Below are 26,938 nucleotides of genomic sequence, written 5' to 3'. Positions count from 1 at the left end.
GCGAACCGCTCACGTCCTGACATGTTAAAATGAGCTATTATGTTAACTTGTCAGAGAAACACTGTTAATGCTAATCATTATGAACCGTGGTCACGACGTGTTGTTTTATCGTCTCGATAATGAGCGTATTTGAGGCTTTTGTTGCCAAGAGAATATCTAGCCACTGTAGATTTCACGTATGACTGCCTGTAATATTATTATTTGGGTTAAAGTAAAATATCTATCCAGAACTAGCTCAAATGAAAAGAGTACAATAGAATTAAGGACCTCTACAGCCCAGGAATCAGATTAATGAAAGAGTTGACCCATGGGGGAAGATTTCTGCACAGCCCCTTACATTAATTATACAATTGTACCACTTCCATACTATAACCATTGTCTAACAACCAGCGAACACGAAAGAATTTGAGTTGCAAAAATGTATATTATCATTATAATGACTCAAATAATTAGTGTACGTAGCTGTGCCAAAATGACGTGCCCATCCAGGGATATCTTGTTAAACATTCAGTTCTACAGTAGCGTCTGAGGTGGTGTTTATCGAGACTTTTATTCTGAAACAAGATACAAATTTTATGCGGTGTTTACATAAATCATTCTTTAGTGATAAAAGTATTATTCTGTCAATTTTGAACTAGTTAAAAACAAAGAAAGCTGATGTTTTTGTCAGCTAAGGTCCTTCTGCTGCATGACTGTCTCCAGCTGCCTGACCTTTTTAGCTTCTTAGTTATTTCAGGGAGCTAACAAGCCCTTAAACATGTCATACTCAACTTAATGTATCAATAACTTTTTTTAATTCAGGTTAATAAAGTCTTGTTGTTGTTGTTGACTCATTTTGGCCGCAGAGTTTAGAGCAGCTACATGTATGGGAACATAAGAGCTGCATGGTGACATTAACCTTGAATTTTATAGTGCTGTTAAAACTGGCATTAAATATATACAGTATATTATGTGCAGGTGTGATATCAGTGACATGTCTGGAACACATTAGAACGGCCGTTCATTGAAAGGGAATATAATTCATTTAACAATAAATTGGGTCATGCTTAGCATGTGTATATTGTGTTATGGTTGCTCACGGGATGTTTGGAGACTACACAAGAGAAGTGTAAGAGTCGAGTGCTCTCCAAACTTCCCAAGATCATCCCTAACTCGATACATGCACAGCTAAAAGCAGGAACAGGGCCAATTCTTTTATACATGTAACATAGTGCAAGTGACAACAAAGTAGTGAGCAGAGTAGAAAAATAGAAAATTTCTGTCTGTCACCCAGGTGGGAATCTTATTAAGATCTTATTAAGATTCTTATTAAGTTTCTTAACAAGATCTTATCTTACTTCTTAGTTAAGATTCTTACAAGATTCTTACAAGATCTTGTAAGATTCTTACAAGATTCTTACAAGATTCTTGCAAGAATCTTACAAGATCTTGGTAAGATTACAGTAAGATCTTACAAGATCTTAGTAAAATGTGATAAGAATCTTAGTAAGGAACTTGCAGTTGATAGTCAAGATCTTACAAGACCTTGTAAGATTCTTACAGGTTTCTTACAAGATCTTGGTAAGATTCTTATTAAGTTTCTTAACAAGATCTTATCTTAGTTAAGATTCTTACAAGATTCTTACAAGATCTTGTAAGATTCTTACAAGATTCTTGTAAGATTCTTACAAGATCTTGGCAAGATTACAGTAAGATCTTACAAGATCTTAGCAAAATCTGATAAGAATCTTAGTAAGGAACTTAAAGTCGATAGTCAAGATATAATAATCAATCTCAAGCTTAAGACATCATAAGAGGTATTATAGGACACAAAATCAAGATTTGACCAACAGTTTATTGGAAGGTCTCACACCATAAAATTGTGAAATTACTATAACAAAGACTTCAAAAAACCGTTTACATGATCTATAGAAAACCTGTTATTTCATTTAATGATAATTTTTTGTCCCCTTTATTTACAAATCATGCAATAAACTGAACTGGAAACTGAGTTTTACTCAAAGATTAATAATTGAACCTATTAAACTCAATTTGGTTTGATTGTGTCCCAGAAAATTTACACAGAGATCAAAGAGGCAGAGTCATTAGGGTCCCACAATTTTGGGTCAAAATTCACTACCTTTAAAATACTAGCACTTCGTTGATTTTTGACTTCAAGAAATAAAGTGAATCTTGAGTAAAAAAAATGAGCTAAAATAAGTAAATTAACATTAAAAAATAAAAATAAACCCTTTTTTTCTCACAAGGTCTGCATTTAACTCACAGATGCTCACTCAGTTCAACTGGCTCTAAACATGCACTTTCATAATTTGTGGTGGCTCAGAAAAATACCACGGATGCTTTCACTTTGCAAGTGTTTCTTGCCAGCTCCAACTTATAAAATTAATAAAATATTGAAAAATTAATCTTCTCCCACATTTCATTCAGCTGCACCTCCAGGGCTAGAGGGACCTGTACAGGAAAATAAGACAGTCATGTTAACTTATGTCCTGACCAGAGTACACAGTGTTATCTCATTCTCTTACTTCAGTCAGCAATTTCTCACAATGTTTTGTAGTAGCACATGCAGACAACTCAACATTGGCTGCCTTGTTCATAGGAAACCCAAGTCTACATTTACATGTGGCTTTGATGTAAAAAGAAAATTCCATGCTCAAATACAAAAAGATTATTATAATGATTATTTTATTGTTAACTGTACAGATGTATGTCTGGGCAGTGCAACTTACATTGTAGTTGTGCCTGCAGTGAAATAGGTCACTCTTTATAAGAAAACATGATTGCATTGATCAAAAGGATTATTACTTAGTGTTCCCTTTATTTTGCTTGCTATTTGCAACTAAATTATGAACTATGGTATCAAGTACTGATCAAATACTGTCATTATGCAAGTTACAAAATTTTATTTGGTATTATAGTTCCTGAGTAGAAGTAGCAGAAGTCACGATTTACAACAAAATTAAATCAGTTAAAATAGACTCCAACAGTCATAAATATAAGTGACTTTATTGAGCAGGATTTGGTGACTTGACTCTGAAGCTGCAGTCTTGAGTCTCGACCTTGACATTATATTACAAAATGGAGTTGAAAATCTACAGTAAAACCGAAAATTTTGCACTTTAAGTCAGTTCTTCTGAGTGATCACAGTGACTGGCGAGGCTGTCATTAACTTTTTAGACAATGTTGCAGTGAGCTTTTCACCCGTAACAATCTTGTTAGTTCCTGATCTGAGTAAAATGAGCCATACACTCCACGAAGATCATAAACTGATCTTCACGCCAAATCAAGATCGATCACTCACGTTTTCAGCTTATACCAAGACTGTCATGATATTAACCCGACTAAAAATTACTCCATGAAAACGTTTTCAAAGGCTTCGTATAAAAACTAAATGGGGAATGACCACCTCAACAATCTTCAAGAAGCACATATGCATGCTCGTTGTCTGTATGGATCCATGTTGTCTGTATTACGTGGATGATCACACATTTTCATGCAGTCTTTCACAAAATGATTGGTGTCGAAACTTACCTCTCTCTAAAAAGTGATTGTCCACAGTTTGCTGCTTGAAGCCATCAGTTTTTAGCTTTAACAGAGGTAAAATCCAGAGGAAATGTGTGCTGAAAACTTGAATCCCGCCTAAAATCTAACATGAAACGGTCTTTCTCCGAGCCTGCAGTGGCATATCTGCTGACCAAAATGGTGCCCAGTCTTCCCAGTCTGAAAGAAATCCAAGATGGCTGCCGGTGTTGCCTGTGTTGCTGTGAATCAGTGTGATTCCGGCCCACGTTTATCCACGTTTTCTGGCTCATTTTAAAAGCTAGCATTGTACATGAAAATCGTAGGAATTATGATTCAAAGCACTGTTGTTCTTTTTGGCAATAAATGGAGTTTAGATTCATCAAAGAAGGTTTGTAGGTATTAGTGTTTTCACAAATGCGTTTCAGTGTTAGACGGTGCATTAAGTTTTTTTTTATGCAAATACAATCTGTAAACTGCAAACTGTAAGTCTTGACAGTCATATCTTTTAAGCCTTTTTTTAGAAACACACATGTCTACATAGCGTTTATCAACTTAGGACACTGAAGAAAGAGATTATCACAGAGAGTCTTGCTGGCATTTATTCTTAGATCCTGTGAAGATTCTTGTAAGATATTATGAGGTCTTAATAAAGAATTGAGATAACAGAAGGTTTTTTTTTTTTACTAGATCTCCATAAAAACTGGTTTTAAAAGATCTTTTTCTTAATTACCGGTATTCGTGCTAAGATCTTACCAAGATAATTGTTAGGTAGTAAGATCTTAATCAGAATGGTTGTAAGATTTTGGCACAAATTTTGATTTAAGATCTTATTAAGAAAACATTAAGAAATAGGTAAGATCTTATCAAAATCTGTTTAAGATCTTATTTTTAACTCATAGCAAGATCTTAACAAGATTCTTGTAAGTTAATTCTTAAGATCTTAACAAGAATTCTTATTAGATCTTGTCACAAATTTTGATAAGATCTGAATAAGAAAATATTAAGAAATGGATAAGATCTTATTAAAATTTTTTAAGATCTTATTGATTGTTAGGTTGACGATTTTTTCAAGATTCTTACAAGTATCTTACAATAATTTAGTAAGATCTTGTAAGAACTTTTAAGATCTTAAAATGCTGAAGATTGTGTAGTTTGTACTAAGATTTTGTAAAGAAGTGTCGTAAGATCTTACTAAGATCTGAAATCTTAACAAATCTTAACAATATCTTATTAAGATCTTAGTGTTATTTTCATTCTTACAAGATTCTTACAAGATCTTGCAAGATCTTACAAGATCTTAATAAGATTTCCACCTGGGGATAGGGATTTAAATTTAGTATATTTAAGATCTGCATTTAATGGCCACCACACTTGGAATGTGTCGTTTATGCAGGTCTAATTTTTCCCTCAAACCAAACTGTCTTCCATGAGTCTGATAAGTCATAAACAAGTGATTTTTCGAGTCAATTTCCAAATATTTTTCAGAAATCCTCAAAATCCTTTCTAGAAAAGTAAACAGAAAAAGATCTAAACATATATATTTTCAATGACATTGAACTTAATTGTGCAGTTCCAGAAAAAAATCCATACCCACCCCAACAAAGGTCATTGGAAACTCCTACGGGGAGGGGTTTTAAAAGCCAAAATTTTTTAAGAAAGGCATGAAGCTAAACTGGAATTTCCTAGGGGGAGAGTGGGGGGGGGGGGGGGGGGGAGGGAGTGCAAAACAAAAAACCTTCTGTGGGGGAAGTATGAATATTTTCTGGAACTGTACATTATAGTCATGTGCCTTAATAGATAATTATAATAAATCACACAGTTACATGTTTATCATCAAATCAAAAGAAAGTATTAATAAATTATTATAATGTGATTAAATGACCCCTTCCCCATCCACCATAAAATGCAAAGGTAAGAAATTCATTTGATTTTTATTAGTAATGAACTTAAATTATTCATTAATGAAATTATTAATTTTTTATGGTTTTTGGACTAAAGTATGCTGCTGTAATTTTCCATTTTCAGTCAAAAGACCCTCCTGAGAGCATTTTGATCACCAAACATAGAGATATTTTTGATCACCTTCCTCCTCTGAGTGCTCCACAGGTAATTAAATTTGAAAATTTTCTATGGTAATGAGATACAAATTTATTTCATAAAATAAAATGATAAAATAAAATTAAAAATAATTGTTGCATGACTTACATGTAAGTTGTTTTTGATTTTTATGATGTAAACATCTCAATCCATTTTTGTAGATTGCTGGGATTATTTATAGTCGTGCTTCTGAGCAACCAATTTTCCCGGAAAAAATGGGCTGACTTCACTTTATCTGTCCGCTTGTACCATGGGGGCTGTCATGGCGAGGTGAAGCTTTCGATCCACCGCAAGTCTGAAAGCTGTAATGAGGGGGATGTTGCGTGCCTTCAGGCTGTCTTTGACAGTCTTTTGTGGACGCCCTCTTGCTTTATAACCTGACACTCTAGTGTTGTACATCTGTAAGCTTGCTGTGCCAGCTGGTTGGTGTCCATTCTCGTGAGGTGCCCGAACTGTCTTCTGGGTTATACCCACGCTATCCTTCTTCCTGACCCAGCCATCCCGTACTTTGCCTGTTTCCGCCCGGCCCCCCATGGCCCGAACGAGGGGCTGGACTTAATGGGGGACTAATTGAATATAACAATGTTATATTTGAAGTGTTTAACTGGGGACAAATTTATATATAAATGAATGAAATAAACATTGAAAACTACACATAAATATCTTTTAAAATCCCAACTTATCTCGTGATCAGCTTACCAATTGAGTATTTACAATGCATGGTAAAGGATTTGACTACCCTGACTCAAAATCCATCTAAGTTGTGGCTAGGGAAAACTTGAACCTGTTGCAAAATCTGGACATGTGTAATTGGCCATGCCACATCTCCCCATACAATATCATCATAATGATTATAATATATATTGACTAGTTTCAAATATTCAGGAATGTAGCTGTGGTTTCCAGTGGTTGAAATTTTCTTTTTCATAGTAGAAGCAGACATTTGGATCATATTACCAAACTGAAACTTCTGACCATAATTTGTGGAAAATTTTGGTACTTTAAAATAATTTTTGAACTACCTTGGAATCCATCTAGTTTTCAACCAATCCTGGGAACTCAAAAATAGTTAGTGAATAAAAACATTTTTTAAAATTGTGCAAGAGTCAATAGCACCAATCTTAAATCCTTTCTTTTAGCCTGCCTACAGTGACCGACCAAAGATTGTTGAGTATGGGGCCTACACACAAGCATCGCCAACCAAAGAGAAAAGCTATTATCGACATGCAAGGTGAACAGTTGTAATGTTTGTGATGTGCAATAAACTACTGAGTTTTGAATGAGGTGACATCAGTTGATAGTATCAATTATTTCTTTGTATAAACCTTTGTGTGATCACTCTTTACTGTCAGCTGTGGTATATACATCTGATTGTGGAAATGTTGCCAGGTAAGAGGTGTAAGCCACAAGCAATGAGACCCAACAGCTCTGTGGGAAATGTTTGATAAAAAGTATAAGCGCATGCAGATTTTAAGCATTAAAATGTGCTTGTTCCTGGGAGATATTTGAGAAATACATGAAATTGGTACCTGCTAATTATTTTATTAAATCATCCCAAGTCTCATAAGGGCAAGATTTTGAACTAAAGAAACCAATAGGAAAAACATGCTGAACATAAATTATTGCTAGCTTTCATGCAAAGAGAACAAAATAATAGAGGTGGGATTAAATGAAAGTATCAGAGTATGAGCAACCTATGTGCATATCTGATCGCTTTTATTGTTTTACATTGTTGCTCGCAATTTCGCCGGAGTTTTTGAATCCCTTCAGTAAACATTGCTCCATCTTTTTATCTGCTGCTTAAAATTGTGCTTTGTAAAATGCAATCAAAGCCTTTGATTATAGGCATGATTTCTGTTGTTTTTAATCACAAAATGAAGCGCAAAGTAGCAGATTAAACATTGGAGCAATGTTTTCTAAAGGAATTCAAGGCGACAAGCAAAAACTCTAGTGAATCTGAGCTTAAACAACAAAAAATGATCTGCCATGTGCATACTGGTCAGTTATGCTTTTGAGCCCTTCAAATGTAAATTACCTTGATACAAGGAACACTGTTGAAAATATACTTCAGTAAGGTAACTGAAAAGAACAGCAGTTGACTCCTACAGTGTGCATTAAGTCATGTAACTTGCACCTTATTCTCTTTTTTCGTAGTGATGCCGTTGCCAATAATTATACCCCATCAGCTCAAACCCTGACCACAAAATTGATTTATAAAAGGCAGGGCAAGACATCTAACCCAGGTAAATTGTAGAAGTGAGACAATTTAAATTTTTGTATTCATTAACATTATTACACCCGTAGCTTATATAATGTTATCATGATTACTATAAAAACTCTTTTGACTATAACATGTAAGTCTCCCTCACTAATCTCAAATCTCCTCCCCCCCCCTCGACCCACCCTTTCTCTTAAACCCCCTTGTCTAATAATTCCCACTTTGAAATTCAGATTTGATAATGAAAATTAAGGCCTACAGTGTACCTTCCCTATTTCAACCTCTTTTTTAGCCGATCTAACTTGTAATACACCCGCCCTACCCCAAGTACAGTTTGTTATAAAAGTCCTAATGAGTTTGCGGAGATCTTCCTGCTGTTCGATAACAAATTTTAGAGATAAACTATCTAATTAAAAGTTTTGATCTAAACTGTCTATCCTGACTATCTATTTGGCTTTAAACAACCAAATCTTTATGGCCCGTCAGTCCCCGGGGAGGGGGTGGGGCTACTCAGGTAAATTCAGTTACAGCATGGTGGGAAGGCTATTTAGGGTTTTATGGAGAGGATTAATGAACTTTTTGGAATCCAATTTTGCCCCTCCCCTCCCACCCCAGGCTGTCAGTAGTTGTACATGTATTTATGGTTTCTCTTGTAATTTCAATCTGACATTTAAGAACTTGAGAGTAGTGTGTGATGGCCTTATAAGCTCAAGGTCTGTTTGTAAAATTTATCAGGTTTTAATAGATGGAACCTGGAGATATGAACATAAATAAACCTGAACTTTTAATTGAACTCAATATAAAAAAATAATAAATAAATAAATAAACAAACAAACAAACAAACAAATAAATAAATAAATAAATAGGAATTTCAGTGGAATCCATGGAGTGGCTCTTCTCTCCACTGTTTCCAGGTCGAATTGGAATTTGGAAATGTTGGTTTTTGTGGAGGGAGGAAAACCGGAGTACCCGGAGAAAAACTCTCGGAGCAGGGACGAGAACCAACAACAAACTCAACCCATTTGTGACACCGAGACCGGGAATCGAACCCGGGCCACATTGGTGGGAGGCGAGTGCTCTCACCACTGCCCCATCCCTGCTCCCACAATAAGAATTACATGCTGTAGGATAATTTGAGTTAAAATTTGACGTACCAAATGAATGTACATTTGATTCACATAGACCTGATCTGTTTTGATGTAACTGTCCCTGGTGCCACATTTGATTTTCCTTTTTGTTACTTTTATTTGTCTAGTTTCCAAGAAGATAAGCTCCTCAAAGCACCACAGTCCTCCTGGAAATGTCATTGAAGAGAAAATTCAACCCCTTTATGGAGGGAGATCCCATTCATCCACTTCTGGACACTTTTCCACAGTTTCTAAAGGAAGGAGTCCTCTGGGCACCCAGGGAGTGCCCAGAGTGGGGCTCAGCAAGGGGCACGTAAGCCCTCCACTGGTGGGAACACCTGGACGTTTTTCCCCCCAGAGTGAACAAGTTCCCATTGTTGAAGGAGAGAAGAAGATTGACATAAACTCAGGACCACTGTCAGGTACGAAACCACCAAGGGTAAAGAGAGTAAAGTCTGCAGAACCTTTTAAGTCAAATGGTCGTTCTCCAAGTCCACCGAGTAGCAGCTTGCATTTTAATGAAGAGACTGTATCAGAGGCTCCTGCATCTAAGAAAACAAAAGTTGCTTGGGGATCAGCAGGACAGGGCAGGATGAAAGACTTAAGTAGGAATGAAAGCGATGAAACAATTTCAAATGGTCAAACTGATTCGGACATCCATGATCTTGGAGGAAGTTATACTCAGTCAAGTTCACCGCAAAACATTTCATCGGTATCGTCATTTAGAGACCACGACGAGGAAACACTTTCTGTATTGAATATTAGTTTCCCTCCATCGACGACTCCTACCCTTGGTCTTTCCCGTTCTGTGTCACCACCTGAGTCACAGTTAGAAAGGTACAGCAGCCTTGTGGAGAAAGCAATTGTTGCTAGCATGGTTGCGCCATTGAGCAAGGAGTGGAAAAGAAAGACCCATGATTTTCTACCAAAAGACTTGAGACAGGATTTCAAAGAGACTCTGGATGAGCTGGATAAGGTAAAAACTAAAGCTGTTTTGTTTGCCTTCTGTAGATTTTGTAGGTTTTAGTTATTTATAGTAGAATATTGCGCAGGTCACTTGTATTATATTTCTCATTTTATTATTATACAATGATTTGTTTTCCAGGAAATGGAGGAAGAATACACACGTAGTGTGAAGCAAAGTATTCTGGATTATGTTCTTCTGGATCCAGCAGAACAAAGACGTCTTGGGCTTACTATGCCTCAACTGGTAAGTTGGGGAATATTCAGTAACAACAATGTTACTTTTGTTACCCAGTCTTTTTTAAACTGTTAACTCGTTCTGTATCTCTCAGGTTTAAAATGAAATGATTCTCTTTTCTCAAACTTTTAGGTGCTTTATTCTGCTGGAAGAGAGAGTTTTCCATGGCACACATCAGTTATTTCCTGTCGAGACTACCTGGACAAAAATCTTTTTGTAACTCATGTTGTCCTGCGAGAGCTGTTGTTCCTTTGGGAGTCACAGTAAGTTCAATTTGTAGAAGAAATTAATGGGCCAGAAATTCGTGTCTTGTGTACTGTAAATTGGGCATTGTTTGTGAAATATTAGCTAATTTTCAAAGATTCTTTAACCTTTTTGAAATGCCTGGTTTCATGAGAGTTAAAGGGGCAGTATCACCGATATTTAGTGTGCCTTTGAATAGTGAAAAAACACATTTCTATTAATGGAAATATTAAAATAATGGTTCAGTAATGTTGACAATTACCCTACATATGTTATTTACCGGGCGGGAGGTCCGTATGGTAAAAAACTGTGCCCGAGGTCCGTACTCAAGACCAAGGGCACAGTTTTTTACCATACGGACCGACCTAGACCGGTAAATAACTTATTTATTTTTTTCTGTTTGTTTGCTTTTTTTTCGCTGGTACGTGTGTAAAAGTGTAAGTTTAAGGCTGGAGGAGGAAAGTGGTTAAAAAATCCTATGAAACAAATGTAAATAGGGCATCGATTTAAGTGGCATGTTTATAGGAAGTTTAATTTTATTTTCACTCGCAAGTCATGCAAAAAAGAATAAACCATTTAAGAGTCATTGAAATGACAATCATCTGTCAAACGTCAAAAGTGGATGAATGTTGACACGCTGCAAATGATGACACGCATGTTCAAAAGGTCTAAAAATATTGATCGAATGATAGAAATTGTGAATGAAGACTCAAACACGGCGAAAGTTTACTTTTCTTAACGGCTCGATACATGTTTAAAACGTCCCTGGATTTGTGAAAACTAACTTTCCAAAAGCAAGTTCAAGTTAATCTGAGTCTGAGTCATCTGAGATGATAATGTGGCGTTTTCGCGGCATTGACCGAGCCGAGCTTTCACCACTGCTGCAAGGCGCTGTATTGAAAGAGAAATTGAACGTGCAGCCTTCAATTTTACTGATGTTCGAACCAGCAAAAAAACCAGTGAAGGGATCCTCGCCTGAAGACGCTTGCTTGTCTTCTCCCGGCTTGAATGGGTGCTGCGAGGCTTTGACTACTTGATTAAGCGGTGCATCGTTTGAAGAGATGGGAGATTTCGTTTCGCTGCTCTGTAGCAAGGACATCTTGCGCTGGTGGTCGTCGGAAGCAGTTTTGTAGGAATCTAAGCTTTTTAAATTCTTATGTCCACTCAGCTGAGCTACATAATTAACAGGAATTCCTGCATCCATCAGCCTTGAAATGCAGGTTTTTCGCACAGAATGGTTGCTTACATTTCCAGGCAGTCCTGCATTCTTCGCAGCCTTCGTCTAAAATTCTCCGATCTTCTTTTTTCCGAGAGGAGCTCGACTGTACCCTACCGGATCTGCAGGCTTTCTTTTGTGGTTTATTGCCAGGAAGAAAGGCGCCTCGGGTTTCTTCATTTCTTCAGGACGATCATTTTGTGTTAGAGTTGTTATCTTTCAAGCAGCGCTGAATACTTCTCTGGAGCGATGCAAGTGTACCTGGCTCGTACACTCCGCCATCTTTCTTACGGACGTCCATGAAAAATCTGCACAACAGAATGTTGGGCTCCTTAGGAAGAATATTTTCCAAGGCTCTTGTCTCTCCAACTGAGAAATAGTATCTTCGCCAAATGTTCAGATCGTAAGTTGTCTTTTTTTTAGTGTTATCAGGGCGAAGTGAGTGAATAAAATTTTGAATTTTGCTTAATTGCAACTTCAACTTCTTCATATTTTAATGCCGTCGTTTCGTTGGGGGTTTCTTCTTCTGGGTAGTAAAATTCACTTTCGCTGTGTACACTCTCGTCTGAATCCATTTTCTTCAGAGTTTATATTTTCCTTACATATTTCCTATGGCGCGGTTTTAGTGTCAAAATTCAAACTATCAATTCAAACATTCGATCCTTCAATTCAAACATTCAATCCTTCAATTCAAACATTCGATCCTGCAATTCAAACATTCCATCCTTCAATTCAAATGTGCAATTGTTCGGTTCAAACTTTCGATCCTTCAATACAAACATTCAATCCTTCAATGCAAATATGGAATGGGTCGATTCAAACATTCCATCATTCAATCCAAATATGGAATTGTTTGTTTCAAACATTCGATTCTTCAATCCAAGCACCCTTTTCTTCAATCCAGAAATGCCATTCTTCAAGTTAAACATGCATTCCTTGTATTGCCTGGCCTATCATTCAGTTCAAGCATGCATTTCGTCAATTCAAACATGCCATTTTTCAATTTAAACATTTGATCATTCAATCCAAACGTGCATTTCTTCAATGAAATCCTGAAACTCAAACACTACACTATAAATTTCGCGTTCAATTTCGATAGAAAATGCTGAAATCCTGCTGTTGAAACATTCTGCACTTTAATTTTAAGATATGAAATCCAGATTATAAATTCAAACATAGTCTCACGATGTAGTTGTGCAGTGGCTCGATTCAAACATTCACTTCGGCGATTCAAACAGTCCAAACTTTCAGTTCCTCTCCAGTAGTCTGGAACCGAGGGGACTCTGTAAAACGAGGATACGGACGGGCGGATGGCGGACGGCGGATGGGGCTTTTAAAAAAAAAAAAGAAGAAGAAGAAGAAGAAAAATAAAATGTTGATACGCGTAAATTTATTGGTTAATTGTCACCTTCTAAGAAATGCTAGCTTTAGTTATTTTTTTTAATTATTTTTTTTATCTTTTTTTTAGTTTGAATTAATTTTTTTTTTTTATCTTATTGTAAGTCAAACAGCGAAAACGCTACGGAATGTTTCTCCTCGTTTTTCAACCAAATCAGTCTGAGTTTGCAGTGGAACTCCGTACATTAATACGACACACCATCCGGCAAAACAACACGTTCTGATTAACGGGTAAAGTATTGTACGAGCTCTTGTTAGGCATTATAGATTGGAAATCGTGGTTATTGTTTGAACAGACAGATCGATACAAGTTATTAAAAAATTATTTTAAGATGTTCCTGTTGAACGTGTCATTTTCTCTTTAAATTTGTACACAAGCGAAGTTTTCCTTGCAATATGGGGACTTTGTTTGATCGGGTTTTGCGTCTTTTCGGTTTTGATATTCATTGCGGATTTCGACGGGTATTTCTCTTTTTTGAACATTCAGATTTTTTTACCTGACAGAAAAACATGTTTTTTTCTGTCAGTTTCTGGTTTTCCCCCAGTTGCCTCGGCGGCGGCCTTCAGTCCCCAGTCAGGTCAGAGGTCGTCTTCTCCGTGAACATGGTACAGTCGAACCTCGATTATCCGAATTCGTTGGGACTTGAATAAAATGTCCGGGTAATTGGAGTCTGGATAATCAAACATATGAATATTAATGAGACAGGAATGCAAAGGAATGAAATAAAGAAAACAATTTAATTGTGAATAGATTTTTAACGTTGTCTAACCAACCGGTTGATGCTTTGAAGCTTTCGCGATCGGTCGACTCTGCGTCCAACTGCGCTGAGAAATGTTTCGTTTTTCTCCTGAAGAAGCGGACCTGAAATTGGTGTTCCACTGCTGAATAAACCAGGCGTATAAGGCTTTATCCAATTGCTCTGACACGTTCGCAAATCTGACGCAGGGAAATCTTTGGACATCTTAAAATATTTTTTCAATAACTTGTATCGATTTGTCTGTTCGAACAATAACCACGATTTCCAATCTATAATGCCTAACAAGAGCTGGTACAGTACTTTACCCGTTAATCAGATTATCCTGTAAATGTTCATGAATGTGAACGTGTTGTTTAGCCAGATGGTGTGTCGGAGTTCCACTGCAAACTCAGACTGATTTGGTTGAAAAACGAGGAGAAACATTCCGTAGCGTTTTCACTGTTTGACTTACAATAAGATAAAAAAAAAAATTAATTCAAACTAAAAAAAAGATAAAAAAAATAATTTAAAAAAATAGCTAAAGCTAGCATTTCTTAGAAGGTGACAATTAACCAATAAATTTACGCGTATCAACATTTTTTTTTTCTTCTTGACTTCTTCTTCTTTTTTTTTTTAAAAGCCCCATCCGCCGTCCGCCGTCCGCCATCCGCCCGTCCGTATCCTCGTTTTACAGAGTCCCCTCGGTTCCAGACTACTGGAGAGGAACTGAAAGTTTGGACTGTTTGAATCGCCGAAGTGAATGTTTGAATCGAGCCACTGCACAACTACATCGTGAGACTATGTTTGAATTTATAATCTGGATTTCATATCTTAAAATTAAAGTGCAGAATGTTTCAACAGCAGGATTTCAGCATTTTCTATCGAAATTGAACGCGAAATTTATAGTGTAGTGTTTGAGTTTCAGGATTTCATTGAAGAAATGCACGTTTGGATTGAATGATCAAATGTTTAAATTGAAAAATGGCATGTTTGAATTGACGAAATGCATGCTTGAACTGAATGATAGGCCAGGCAATACAAGGAATGCATGTTTAACTTGAAGAATGGCATTTCTGGATTGAAGAAAAGGGTGCTTGGATTGAAGAATCGAATGTTTGAAACAAACAATTCCATATTTGGATTGAATGATGGAATGTTTGAATCGACCCATTCCATATTTGCATTGAAGGATTGAATGTTTGTATTGAAGGATCGAAAGTTTGAACCGAACAATTGCACATTTGAATTGAAGGATGGAATGTTTGAATTGCAGGATCGAATGTTTGAATTGAAGGATTGAATGTTTGAATTGAAGGATCGAATGTTTGAATTGATAGTTTGAATTTTGACACTAAAAACGCGCCATAATTTCCACGGGAAGTTGTTTACGTGTAACTGTTGCCTTTGTTTGTAAACTTTCGCAACAATTTCAATTTGCCGCGAATAGCGCGGGTAAAAATCCGGACCGTGGTCCGTATTGTAAAAAGCTGGACCGGTTAGGAGCGCGCGATTAGCCAATCAGATTCGAGGATTTAAGATTCCGCCTAGATGCTTCAGAAAAAAATAAATAAGTATACTTAAGCTAGTACTTATTATCTTTTGCTGCAAATGGCTTCGATGGAAATGGATTACAACTTGAAAAAATTAGCTAAATTTTTCAAGTTCTTCCTGCGTATTCAGTGTTCAAGGAGTACAGTATCAATTTTCTCTTTTCACTGTTTGCAGATATTCAGAGGTAAGGTTAATCGACATTACCAGTCTGAGGAAATCTTTTCCTCTGACCATAATTGATCTCAAGAAAAATACTCACAAAGCAACTCAGCAAGGAGTGAAAAGGCTCTTGGAAATGTGGATTCCATCGTGCGTGAACATCATCAGCGACAGAAGGGATGAGATTGAGGATTGTATGCCAGAGGATGAGGTAACCTTGTTAAGCTTTTTAGTTCCTTAATGATCAACATGTAAAGTCGTCTTGCAGTATCAATAGGAAACTTAAGCAACGACGACGCCAACGGCAACGAAAACGTCACCTGAAAATATAACTCTATTTAATTTGTGCTACTTCGCGACTATTTCAACTCGCTCAACTTTTACAAAAATGGCGAACAATCCAGGAACCAAATTTGTAGTAGTGGCGTACAAGTTAAGAAAGAAAATGAAAAATTCACCGTCGTGCGTTCACGTTCTCCACAAAACCTTAAATGTGGTCATTTCACGTTGTTGTTTTGCAGAGGATGGCAAAGAAATGTACCAAAATGTAAAACGCACGTGCAGAGCGATTGTTTTTGCTCATTGTTTTGCGGCGTTGTCGTTGCCATCCTTGTCGTCTTCGTTGTCGTTGCTTAAGCTCCCTAAAAGGTTTTGTAACCAAAACAACAACTCTGCACGTGCATTACACTTTTTGGTACATTTCTTTGCCGTCATTGCACGACTAGGACGTGAAATTTCCTGATGGGACGTTTTGTGGAGGACGTAAACACACAAGGAATTTTTCTTTCCTTTCTAAACTTAGGTGTGGTCTCTAAGAATTAATCTTCAGAAAATTTCACCTACATTTGACATTTAAAGCAAGTTGGAATAATTGCGACGACGTTTAAAAACGCAAATTCATTTTAATGGTGACGTTCTCGCTGCTGTCGCCGTCGTCGTTGCTAAATTTTCCTGATAGGGAAATTAAACAGCAACGACGGCAACGGCAACGAAAACGTCACTTGAAAATATAACTTTACTTCATTTATACTACTTCGCCATTATTTCAACTGTTTCAACTTCTACAAAAACGGCAAATTACTCAGAAACCAAATTAGTTGGAAGTTGCGTTCAAGTTAACAAAGAGAATGAAAAATTCACCGTTGTGTGTTCATGTTCTCCACAAAACCTTGAGTTTGGCCATTTCACGTTGTTGTTTTACAGACGACGGCAAAGAAATGCACGAAAACTTAAAACGCACGTGCAGAGCGATTGTTTCCTTTCATTAAACCTATTGTTTTGTTCTGTCGTAACTGCCGTCGCCGTTCTCGTTGCTTAAGTTCCCTTAAAAAATCAGGGGGCAACCAACAAACGAAAACACTTAAACAAATACTAAAAGTGTTTTCTGCTGTGATCCCAGATCGTTTTATGGCCTCTTAAAGGTACATCTGTGTAAGCTAATACAGTTTGATCTGTTCCGATGAGCTTTATAACGCGTGCAGGCAGGTCACGATTGGGTTTTGTTTTGCTCCTTATTGGTCGAGAAAGTGGTGCGAGTCTAGTGGAAGCTGTGCTAGCCAATCACAGGGCGCAGTAAAGCAAAACCAAACCAAACATGAAATTGAAAGCTCAGAGCATAACCGACTTCAGTTGACGTGCATTTCATTTCGCTTTTTGTTGTTTTAGCTCAGATTCAAGGAGTTTTTGCGTGTGGCCTTGAATTCCTTCAAAAAAAAACGTTGCTCTAATGTTTTATCTGCTACTTTGTGCTTCGTTTTGTGATAAAAGCGCACACCTTGCGCACAATCATAGGTATTTTTTTTATTGCAAACGAAGCGCAAAGCAGCGGATAAAACATTAGAGCAACGTTTCCTGACGGAATTCAAGGCCACATGCAAAAACGCCTGTGAATCTGAGCTAAATCAACAAAAATCGATCTGAAATCACGCGGCACATAGGTCGGTTATGCTCTGACCCCTTCAATTACTCCCTGCACTCAATTGAGAACGACTCTCTTTGAATTTGTTGTAGGAAACCAGAGTAGCCAAGATGGATCATTTCTTCTCTTCAGTCGCCTCACTAATGTCAAGAAATCTTCGCAGTGTGGTGTATTCCTCCATTAATGACCTTGTACAGTTTATTGAGATGTACAAACTTGGAAATGATTTTACTGGAGCTTTTGAAAGGTGTCTTCCCATACTGCCGCAGCCAATTGTACTTACAGTGGTGAGAATGATTAAGTTCTATTAAACAGACCTTTATCACACGGCGGCCGTGTTGAGTCTCAGGAGAATAAAAAGATTTGTTCTGCACGGCAAGCCTCGCACTGAATTGGCGTCTGGCCGAGGCTTGCGCCGTGCGAAAGCAAAGCTTTTTTATTCCCCCGAGACTCAACATGGCTGCCGAGTGATAAGGGTCTATTCTCTCTTGCTCAGTGTCGTAGGCCTTTCGTGCTTGCGTAATATTCCTAAAATATCAAGAGCGCAGGTATCTGAAGAAATACAAGACCATGACTAGAAAAGGGAGGTGGGGGGGAGGGTGGGTGCTGTGTTTCTAGTTTACCAAGAGTAAGCTGGTAACATTTGTATTAGTTTGCGTAGCTGGCGGTTTTGTTGGGGTTTTGTGCGGCTCCGTCGCGGGCCACCAAACCCCAACAAAACCGCCAGCTACGCAGGCTACATTTTTGCCTTCTTCTGTCAGCATTAAATTGACCACATCTCGTAAAGAAGCTGTTACATACTGTAAGTCATTTCTCCTGCAACTTGCAAAGCAATGCTGACGAGAGCATTCCGTTGCAAGTTGCAGAATACATGTTACACACTTCAACATGTCTCACAACGTTTTGAATAGTAGAAGGCTAGTTTACGTTTCCTACAACTCGTATCGCAATCTTTCATTGCGAGACATCTTGTGAAGAGGGGGTTGTTTCAAACACCCTTTTGCTAATTTGCATTTTGTCTTGCAATGCGAAAATATAATAATATAATAAAATATAATTATAATGAAATATCAAATGTGAATAGGGGAGAAACGAAGACTCGGAAAAAATGCGAGTCCCATAAAGGATTTGAACCAACGACCCTCCGTGATACCCACAATTTGACCCTTGCTCACCATTGAGTCTCCAGTAGCTCAGTGGTTAGAGCATCCGACTAGATCACGGAGGGTCGTGGGTTCAAATCCCATCTGGGACTCGGATTTTTTTCCGAGTCTTCGTTTCTCCCTTATTCACATTTGATATCTTGTTGTTGTTGTTTGTCCGTTAATTATAATGAAATCCTAGATTAGGACTCGCTACCTGCGGGTCAGTCTACTTCCTTGTTTTTCTTGGTTGAATCTTTGAATAAACTTGAAACTTTTGAATAAACAATTGCATTGCATAGCAAGTTGCAGGAAAATTACCTCGTATGACAGCATATTAAGTAATAAACTCCAAAAGTAATGATAAAATATGGCAGCTGTTAAGTAAATAAATCTTTGAAAGCGAAAAATAATGGTGGGGAAGTAATAGGTACCAATACTGTGTGCCAACACATAACTTCAATTCTCCACCGTCTCCTTGGAAATCATGGCAACTAATCTTTGTATATGGACTCATGGGAGATTGTGGTCTTAAGTGGCTGTGTTGGTTACGAAATCCGGCATTATTAATCTGAAAACGATGTGTAGGCTTTTTAACAGATCATCAACAAAGTTGTGAAGACGGATGGAACGTAAGGACCTGCTTTCGAGAAGCTAAGTGTTTTCCTGTTTCCAGATTCCTGATGTGGATAATACGACAGTTGATTTTGAGCCGACTTTCCAAGATGTTGTTGAAATAATTCACGAGATCATTGATCACATGGTGAAGAGCGTCCAAGGTTTCCAGTGTGTTGAGCACCAGCTGTTTTATCAGGATGAAGGACTCAAGAAGCGCTACATCAGCAGTGTACAACTTGATGAAGAAAGAGTCCAATGGGCGAAGGAAGGAGTCGCTGATGTGGTGAACAAGAACAGCGCTGGACCACTCAAGTAAGACTACTTGCGGTTAATGGTTTTAGTTGGTTGGTTTACGATTTATTTTTTGATTGCAGAAATGAAATCTTGACTCGCCTGGAAATATGTCTTCTCTCTCATGCTTGGGATCATTATAGTCGAGTAGTACAGGGTCTTGGGGAGGAGTCAATTGCAATTATGCGAATCCCCCCTCCCAAATTGTGCGGGGGTCATGTGACCAAGCAAGCCATGTGCTTGCCATTCACCTTGGCGGATTGATCAGTGTGGCGAATAAATTCGTTTAAAAGCGGCTATGGACCTTTTGTCCATAGCCATAATTATTAGTCCAATTTTTATTTTTTTTATTGTTGCCCAGTAAACAGAGCTCAGACAAGGCAACACTAAGGGGTTCAGTTCTGAGGGCATGGAGAGAAGGCATAAATGCCATAAATGACTCAAAACGTTTAAGTAAAAAGTTAAATTTCGTTTTATTGGACGTACCTCGCCTTGCCGTTGTATCAACCTTAGTTGGAATATTTTTAGAATCTTAGCTTTGTATAAATTTAATTTATTATTATAATTATAATTATTATAATTCTTAAAGTTAATATCAAAATTGCACAATTTTGTAGCAAAAACTTGAACCCAGTGGATGAGTTGAATTGGAACTATAATGCAATGTTTTCTTATCTTCAAGTAATCTCGTCTTCGTGTATCAAGTGTTAGTTTAACAATTAACCAGTAGATAGTCTTCTTGAAAACAAATTGAGTAAATTGTACTGTTTGTGTCGCTTGGCAATGTTTTCTGCAGCTATCTTTATTTTCGTTAAAATTGGTTTCTTTGAGCCTGAGAAATACAATCTACTTAATTAGGAAAAAAAAAAGTAAAAGTGAGGGCATGAGTTGATCACATAATTTATATAAACTGCGGATGAGATTTATCAGTGACAGAAAGATCTTAGCAGAGAAGATCTCAGAGAAGGCCTGAAAACCAAAGTAAAAAATGAAAACGAAAAATACCGACCTACACGGAACTCAAAGCCATTTCCTTCCGACAACGCTGTTTCTTACGAGTTATCAAGCCAACATACATGTATAAAGAGCTGCTCAGCTTTTAGGTCATAAGATGATAATAACAAGTCGCAGTGATATAACCTTACCCGCGTTATTTGTTCACTCTTTAAGATTCCGCGCGGTTTACGAACCACTCTACTACCTGCTTTCACGAGAATCAGATGCAAAGACGGCGAGGTTTATTGCTACTGACAGGCATCTCCTTGAGTATGGAAGGGAGTTACAAAAACTCTATGACCTGTCAAACTTGGCTGCTTCAATGGATCTGTTTATTCCTATGGAATTGTTTGTGTTGGACTGTAACCAGATCAAGGACGTAAGTATACATTCAATAAATTGAGATCAACTGATAGTTTTAAGTACACATCCAGATGACTGAAACGGCTTTGGATAGTCACTACTTAATAATGTCCGCATTGAATTTAAACTCATAATACATCAGTCAATTCCAGCAGAATTAATGCCGTCTGTGTAAGGGCAATTGTAGACTTGAACTGCAATAGACATCCTAATTCATTGTATCGCACGGCGCGCTCTTTTGGAACTATACTGGAAAAGGAATACACGGAATAGATGGTGTCCATGTTCTTTTGGGAGTTATTCTGTTTTCAGAATGAACAGAATAGTATTTCATTCTTTCATTCATAGCAGAATGAACGGAATACAGTTGACTCAGAATACAAGGAATTGTGTCCTTTTGGGAAGATTTTCAGTTTAATAGGAACAGGTGGAATTGTGTCACTTTTCTAGGGAACTGATATTGTCTCAGTAGTCTGTTTTTCCTGAAGTGGAGTGAGAATGGCCAGAATTGTCCCAAAGAATGCGCCCCAAGAGTAAGAGGAGGGTTGGGATGGGCTGCGCTGCGAGGGTTCTCCAATACACCCAATCGGAGTCAATGCCGAAAGATGGTGATAATGATAATGATAATGATAATGATGACGACGATGACGATGATGGTGACGATAAGTGTTATGTTATTTAGTGTGAAGGATATTCAACCTCTTTGTACTTGAACATTGATTTGTTGTCCGTTTCAGTTCCTTGTGTTACGTGCCGCTGATCTGGTGAGCATGATGACGTCAAAACTTGCCAGGAGGAGTTTTGACTTCAACCGCTCCATCTGTCATCAGTATGATTACATTGTGAATCGCATAACGTCATCAGCCAAGACCACTGATGAACTCGTGGACCTGGAAAAGTATATTGACAATTTGAGATCAGGACCGTTGGTGCATCTCAAGGTAGAATATGACATATCATGACAAAGTTTGAAATCTTTGAAAAAAAAAGGAAGGGTATCCAAGTACTTGCTATTAGACTGTAAGTTGTTTCTTATTTTTCTTAGACCCCATCCACACTAATGCGTTTTCAAGTGTCCGTTTTCATCTCGGCGAAAACGAAGCAAAACATTTCCATCCACACTAGCGTTTTCGTATCGTTTTCACCTGTCCACACTAAAACGCTTGAAACGATGAAAACGACTGGGACCTGGGATGACGCATGACAAGACCATCCGCCATCTTGGATAGATGCTCCGATTTGAACTGGAACCGATGAAATGTGACGCTTTTTACGTCATCGTTTTCAAAAGTATCCGTTTTCACCTGTCCACACTAGAAACGAAGCGTTTCCTAAAGGATACGTTTTCAAACGTCTCCGTTTTCATCGGCGTTTCGGGCGTTTTAGTGTGAACGATAGGCATAAACGCATCAGTATTAGTGTGGATGGGGCCTTAGGGTTAGTAGAGTAAGGGAAACCTGTGAGTGCACGGGAAATCACAAGCGACTCTCTCAGAGCTGAGAAAAATAATAGACTGGCACGTTTACTTAATTCATTTTCAGAAGACCCTGTTTTCATTTGGCCAAAAACTTGGCAAAATATTTTCGTCTCCATTAGCGAATTGGATGCGTTATCGTTAGAAAACACATTGCTTTTCGTGATTTTTGCCGCTTAGACAATGCGCTTTTGAATGTCGCCATGTTAAAAGTGTTTACCAAATTCCCCGTTTGCATCAGAATTGTATTGTCGATATTAGGGTTGAAAACAGTATCACTTTTTGTCCTAACATTATTCACACATTGTGTCATCTCAGTATTGCGACTGAAATTTCGAGGAGAACGTCTTAAAACTGTTCTTTTCGAATTTATATGTAAACAAAACCTTTCAAATGAGTGTAGTCTGCGAGCAAGCTCTCGGGGGAGGGGGTGGTCCTTCTAACCTCCCCCATCCCTCCCCCTAGAGCTATTATATTTTGGTGCGAACTATACCATCATCAGACTAAAAATATGCAAACTCGGATTGTCTTTCATTCTCTACAGTGTATGTACAAAAACTCCTATTTTACATGGTTATTAGTTACTTGTTTGGTAATTTTGTTGTTCTATGTTCACATAGGTAGAGCTTGAGGAAGCAGCTGATCTTTTGTTGTTCTTAATGGATCACACATTTCTGGCTGATGATCATTTGGCTCTAAATGAAACTACATTTACCTGGCCAGATCGCATCATACCGATCATTCAAATGAGGTACACATGTCTCTCTGCTTTGGACAGGTGTTTTTCCTTGTACTTCTCAAACTCATTAATAATTCATGACGAGAAAACAAAGGAAATAAACACCGTGAAGGAGGTTTGGAGATGTGATCTTAATTATCATAAAATTTTGCCAACTTTAGCCTTGAATTTCTCCAAGAATTATTGATCATTTGAGAAGCCATATCAAACACTCGAAAGTGTGTTTCATCAGATATCCAAACACCTCGAAGTCGTTTAGAAAAACTCGGCTGCGCCTCGTTTTTCCAACCTACTTCTCGGTGTTTGGAAATCGGAGGAAACACTCTTCCTCTTGTTTGATATATTACCTAAAATAAACCATAGTAGCATTCTCCTTTTTCGAGCTCAGCGTACTTCGTGCCCGAAGGCAAGCTGACATTAGAAATAGGTTCGTGAACTAGAATTAGCTACATCGAGTTGCTGAAACCTCAATTGCATTTGAAAACAGAGAATTGCAAGCTTTCCCTGGTGTCGAAGGTGTTGCCGTGCCGGCTGTTTCCCAGAATGTACGGCGTTGTGATACCATTTGATTACAGAATTGATCAAACTGATTCATGCCATCAACATTTTTACTTGAGGATATAGTAACAAGGGCACAGGAACATTAGAAAATGGCGTTCCAGTGTGTCTTTCCAGCAATTTCGGGAAAGCATGCCAGCGAGCACATAGAGGTTGTAATTTTCATGGTTGAATCATGGAAGACGCAACAAGTATTAAGTAAAAAAATATTAAGTCCGGAACTTTTTAGACAAAAATATTGTAATTGACTCCCTGCCAAAAACTTCGCCTCGATCCTACTGACAAATTTATGTTTAGACGACATGATTTGGAGTGAAATCGATACGGCAATGTTGGAGGGGTAGGGGTCGGTATGGAGAAGAAGTTCCGGGGGTTGGGATGGTGAGGAGGGCCTGTTGTCGCACGTCTGCAGTATGTATAATATATATCTTTGTCTCTTACCCAGTGAGACTCGCATAACTCGAGAACACGATGCAGCCATGAACAAGCTGTTTGATTGGCTGGCAAGGTTTGAAATGCAGTTGAATGAAACACTTGCGAGCGTGAAGGAGTTCTACAGTAAAGACAGAATGTCGGAGGCAAAGACTTACTTAGCGCAACTGGATGAACTCAGGGACAGAGTGCAAGGCTTTCTTGAAGAGGTATACTAGATTCAGTGAAATGGTCATGACAAGCTTCGTTACATGCAATTTTGCTGAAATTATTGGCATTTAGTTTTGGAGACCCTTGGTTGCGTTACGTTTGTAGGGAACGCCTGATAGTGACAGCGTTAACAGAAGAAGCAGCAGCAGCAACAATAACAAAACAACTACAACTACAATAACAGCAAACGAAACATGAACTGAAAAATTATCAGTTTACAACAACAAGAACAAGAGCAATAATCACTAAAGTAAATACTCGCGAATCACGTTTCTGTCAATTCAGCACAGAAGACTAACCTGTACACCGTGAACCGACAAGGCACAAAGTCAAGGGAACAAGTAAAACCTGCTTTTCATGACTTTTACAGGGCGAACCAAACACCCTGAACAATTTGGTTCAACTTTCGTAGCTACATAGCCATAAAATGAAACAAACTGCAGGAAATATAAACAAACGGACAGTGACGGAATCAGCTGGCTTTTTTGTTTTGCGGGTAGTTCGTCTTAATATTGTGTATTAAATTTAGTGTTCACGGTTTTGGGATTTGTACAGTAATGTATGGCATTTTTACGTGCTTTCCGTTAGGTGGAGGAAAATCTTTCGACTGCTTCTATACGTTCATGCCAGACAGGTTTTCTGAATTAACAGTTATAAACCAACTTCCTCTTATAATATAAGAGCAGATGGGTGTCTAGTGGTATGTCCAGGGGCCTCCACTGTGGGCAGCCGGCCCCGCAATCCGCACGTCAAGGAACTCGTCACACTGACTTTGTCAGTGGAGGAAAATAATATGGAAAAAAATCATTAAAAAGAGAATTCTACAGAACGCCACAGAAATACCGCGAAGATACGAACTATTTAAACCCACGCCAGTTGTGCTAGGAACGCTATTACTGAGCTCGACTGCTGCGTACGACCGCTGGCCACTAAAGCTGTTTGGCTGATTGCTCCGGCGTTGTTGGTTAACTTCATCAAGCGACTAAAAATTTTTTACATTTTTTGGACAATTTAAGCGAAATTTTGCCTGGTGACCTGACGTTTTGAAAAACTTTAAACGTCAATTGCACGTAACAAGCAAAAGTTGAGGCACTTTGTATTGGCAATAAGGCAAACATCCACTTGTTGGTAGACTGTCGACTCGCCAACAGTTTACCAATATGTAAACTTGCTAACTGATTTTGCGACGCCGGTTCACATACGGCAACTGGCATTTGCCAGCAAGATTGTATTTGCAAACTTTTAATAGTTTGCCGTTAAGGTTAGTGTTGTGATGCAAGTATAGTACCGATGCCAGGTACATAAGGTTTACAGAAGATCTGTCTTCTTCTGTTGGTATTGAACTATAATGATACTTTTTGCCAACGGCAAAGAAGCTATTTCTGTCTTTTTTTTATTATATCTTTTTGGTTCAACAGAGAAAGAAAATCAACAAGGAAGAAGACCTACTTGGTTGTGAAACACGTAGCGCATTCCCGCAAATCCAAGAGATCACTGAAGCTAAAGAATCATTTGACAAGTTATGGCGAGCATTAGTGACTTTCCATGACAAGCAGGAAATGTGGCTGGCTGGGCCTATCCTGAAATTGAATGCAGAAGAGATTGAGGGAGAGGTTATTAAAACATTGAATTTGTATATATCGCTGAAAAGGCCGCTTCGGAGTTGCTTTGAACCTCATTGTAAGAGCGAGGCTAACTTCAAAGTTTTTATTTTTGAAAATTAGTTTTCATTTATATTCAAACAAAACTGATTTTCATTTGGAAAACTTTGCACTTAGCCTCGCTTTCATAATGAGGTAGTACTAAGATGGATCGCCGACCAGTTTGATTTCACATGACAAGCAGTGATAATAACAATATTTTACAAACGAGTGCAGCGAGTGAGTAAAATGTTGTTTTTAACACGAGAAAATAATATTCACATCTTCAAGCCACTGTGTAATTTTCTTTTTACTATATAGACAAATCTATCGCTCGCCATTTTTCACCCACTGTTTGCACAAACCGTGAAAAAGCGGGAACTGACGTCGTAAAATACGGCACTCGGGTCCCGGATGTAGTTTCGTATGAATTTTAATGAGTGGTGTCTTTTCCAGTAAATCACTCGTGTCTATATAATAAAAATAGATACTTGTGCTTTAATTCACCTTTCAGTTGTATATTCGTTGGGATACATACGCCCTGTCTCAGCTAGTGTTTATCTCTTACAGGTTTCAGAACTCTGGAGAATAAGTTACAAATTAACAAAAGAGTTTGCTCATCCTGAGTTCCGCGGCCCTCTCAGAGTGGCGTCAACTGTTAAAGCCAGACTGGAGAACTTCAAGATTAACATGCCTCTCATCAATGCACTGTGCACCCCTGGCATTAAGGACAGACATTGGGAAGCAATGAGCGTAAAGGTACATTAAAATATCACTGCTAAACTACTTCAGGTGCGATGGTGTACAGCGGTAATTAGGCTCTATTTCGCACTACTTACTGTGGTCCGGTTTCGAGGGTGGGGTTGGTGGGGAAGGGAGGGGGGGGGAAGGAAGAGTGCGGGCTCATTTCCCGAACAGCGGCTACATTACGTGACTAGGGTGAACATTGTCTACAATAAGAAAGATTACTTACACCTCCCCCTCCCCGCTGAAGCAAGGACGAGAACCAACAACAAACTCAACCCACATATGACACCGAGTTCGGGAATCAAACCCGAACCGCTATGGTGGGAGGCGAGTGCTCTCAC

The 26,938-nt window shown here is 38.2% G+C and overlaps 1 protein-coding gene and 1 non-coding gene across 2 annotated transcripts in view; both read left to right on the top strand.

Annotated features, from left to right (window-relative positions):
- Positions 1–26,938, top strand: part of LOC146469580 (dynein axonemal heavy chain 3-like) — a 110,815-nt gene that overhangs the window by 767 nt on the left and 83,110 nt on the right. The window contains exons 2-16 of the mRNA XM_085123227.1: positions 5,548–5,628; positions 6,759–6,850; positions 7,774–7,862; positions 9,093–9,940; positions 10,070–10,174; positions 10,298–10,428; positions 15,485–15,680; positions 17,480–17,674; positions 19,206–19,459; positions 20,609–20,813; positions 21,535–21,738; positions 22,892–23,022; positions 24,014–24,209; positions 25,629–25,823; positions 26,421–26,609. Of these exons, the coding sequence (XP_084979353.1) occupies positions 5,548–5,628; positions 6,759–6,850; positions 7,774–7,862; positions 9,093–9,940; positions 10,070–10,174; positions 10,298–10,428; positions 15,485–15,680; positions 17,480–17,674; positions 19,206–19,459; positions 20,609–20,813; positions 21,535–21,738; positions 22,892–23,022; positions 24,014–24,209; positions 25,629–25,823; positions 26,421–26,609 (3,111 nt within the window). The remainder of the gene's footprint in view (positions 1–5,547; positions 5,629–6,758; positions 6,851–7,773; positions 7,863–9,092; positions 9,941–10,069; positions 10,175–10,297; positions 10,429–15,484; positions 15,681–17,479; positions 17,675–19,205; positions 19,460–20,608; positions 20,814–21,534; positions 21,739–22,891; positions 23,023–24,013; positions 24,210–25,628; positions 25,824–26,420; positions 26,610–26,938) is intronic.
- Positions 18,569–18,642, top strand: Trnas-aga (transfer RNA serine (anticodon AGA)). Its single transcript has one exon. It is a non-coding gene; the product is annotated as a tRNA-Ser (tRNA).

This window comes from Pavona decussata, unplaced genomic scaffold (assembly GCF_977016875.1).
Source record: "Pavona decussata unplaced genomic scaffold, jaPavDecu1.1 SCAFFOLD_122, whole genome shotgun sequence".
Classification (NCBI taxonomy): domain Eukaryota; kingdom Metazoa; phylum Cnidaria; class Anthozoa; order Scleractinia; family Agariciidae; genus Pavona; species Pavona decussata.
Note: the sequence above shows the minus strand (reverse complement) of the source record. Positions and strands in the feature narration are given on the sequence as shown.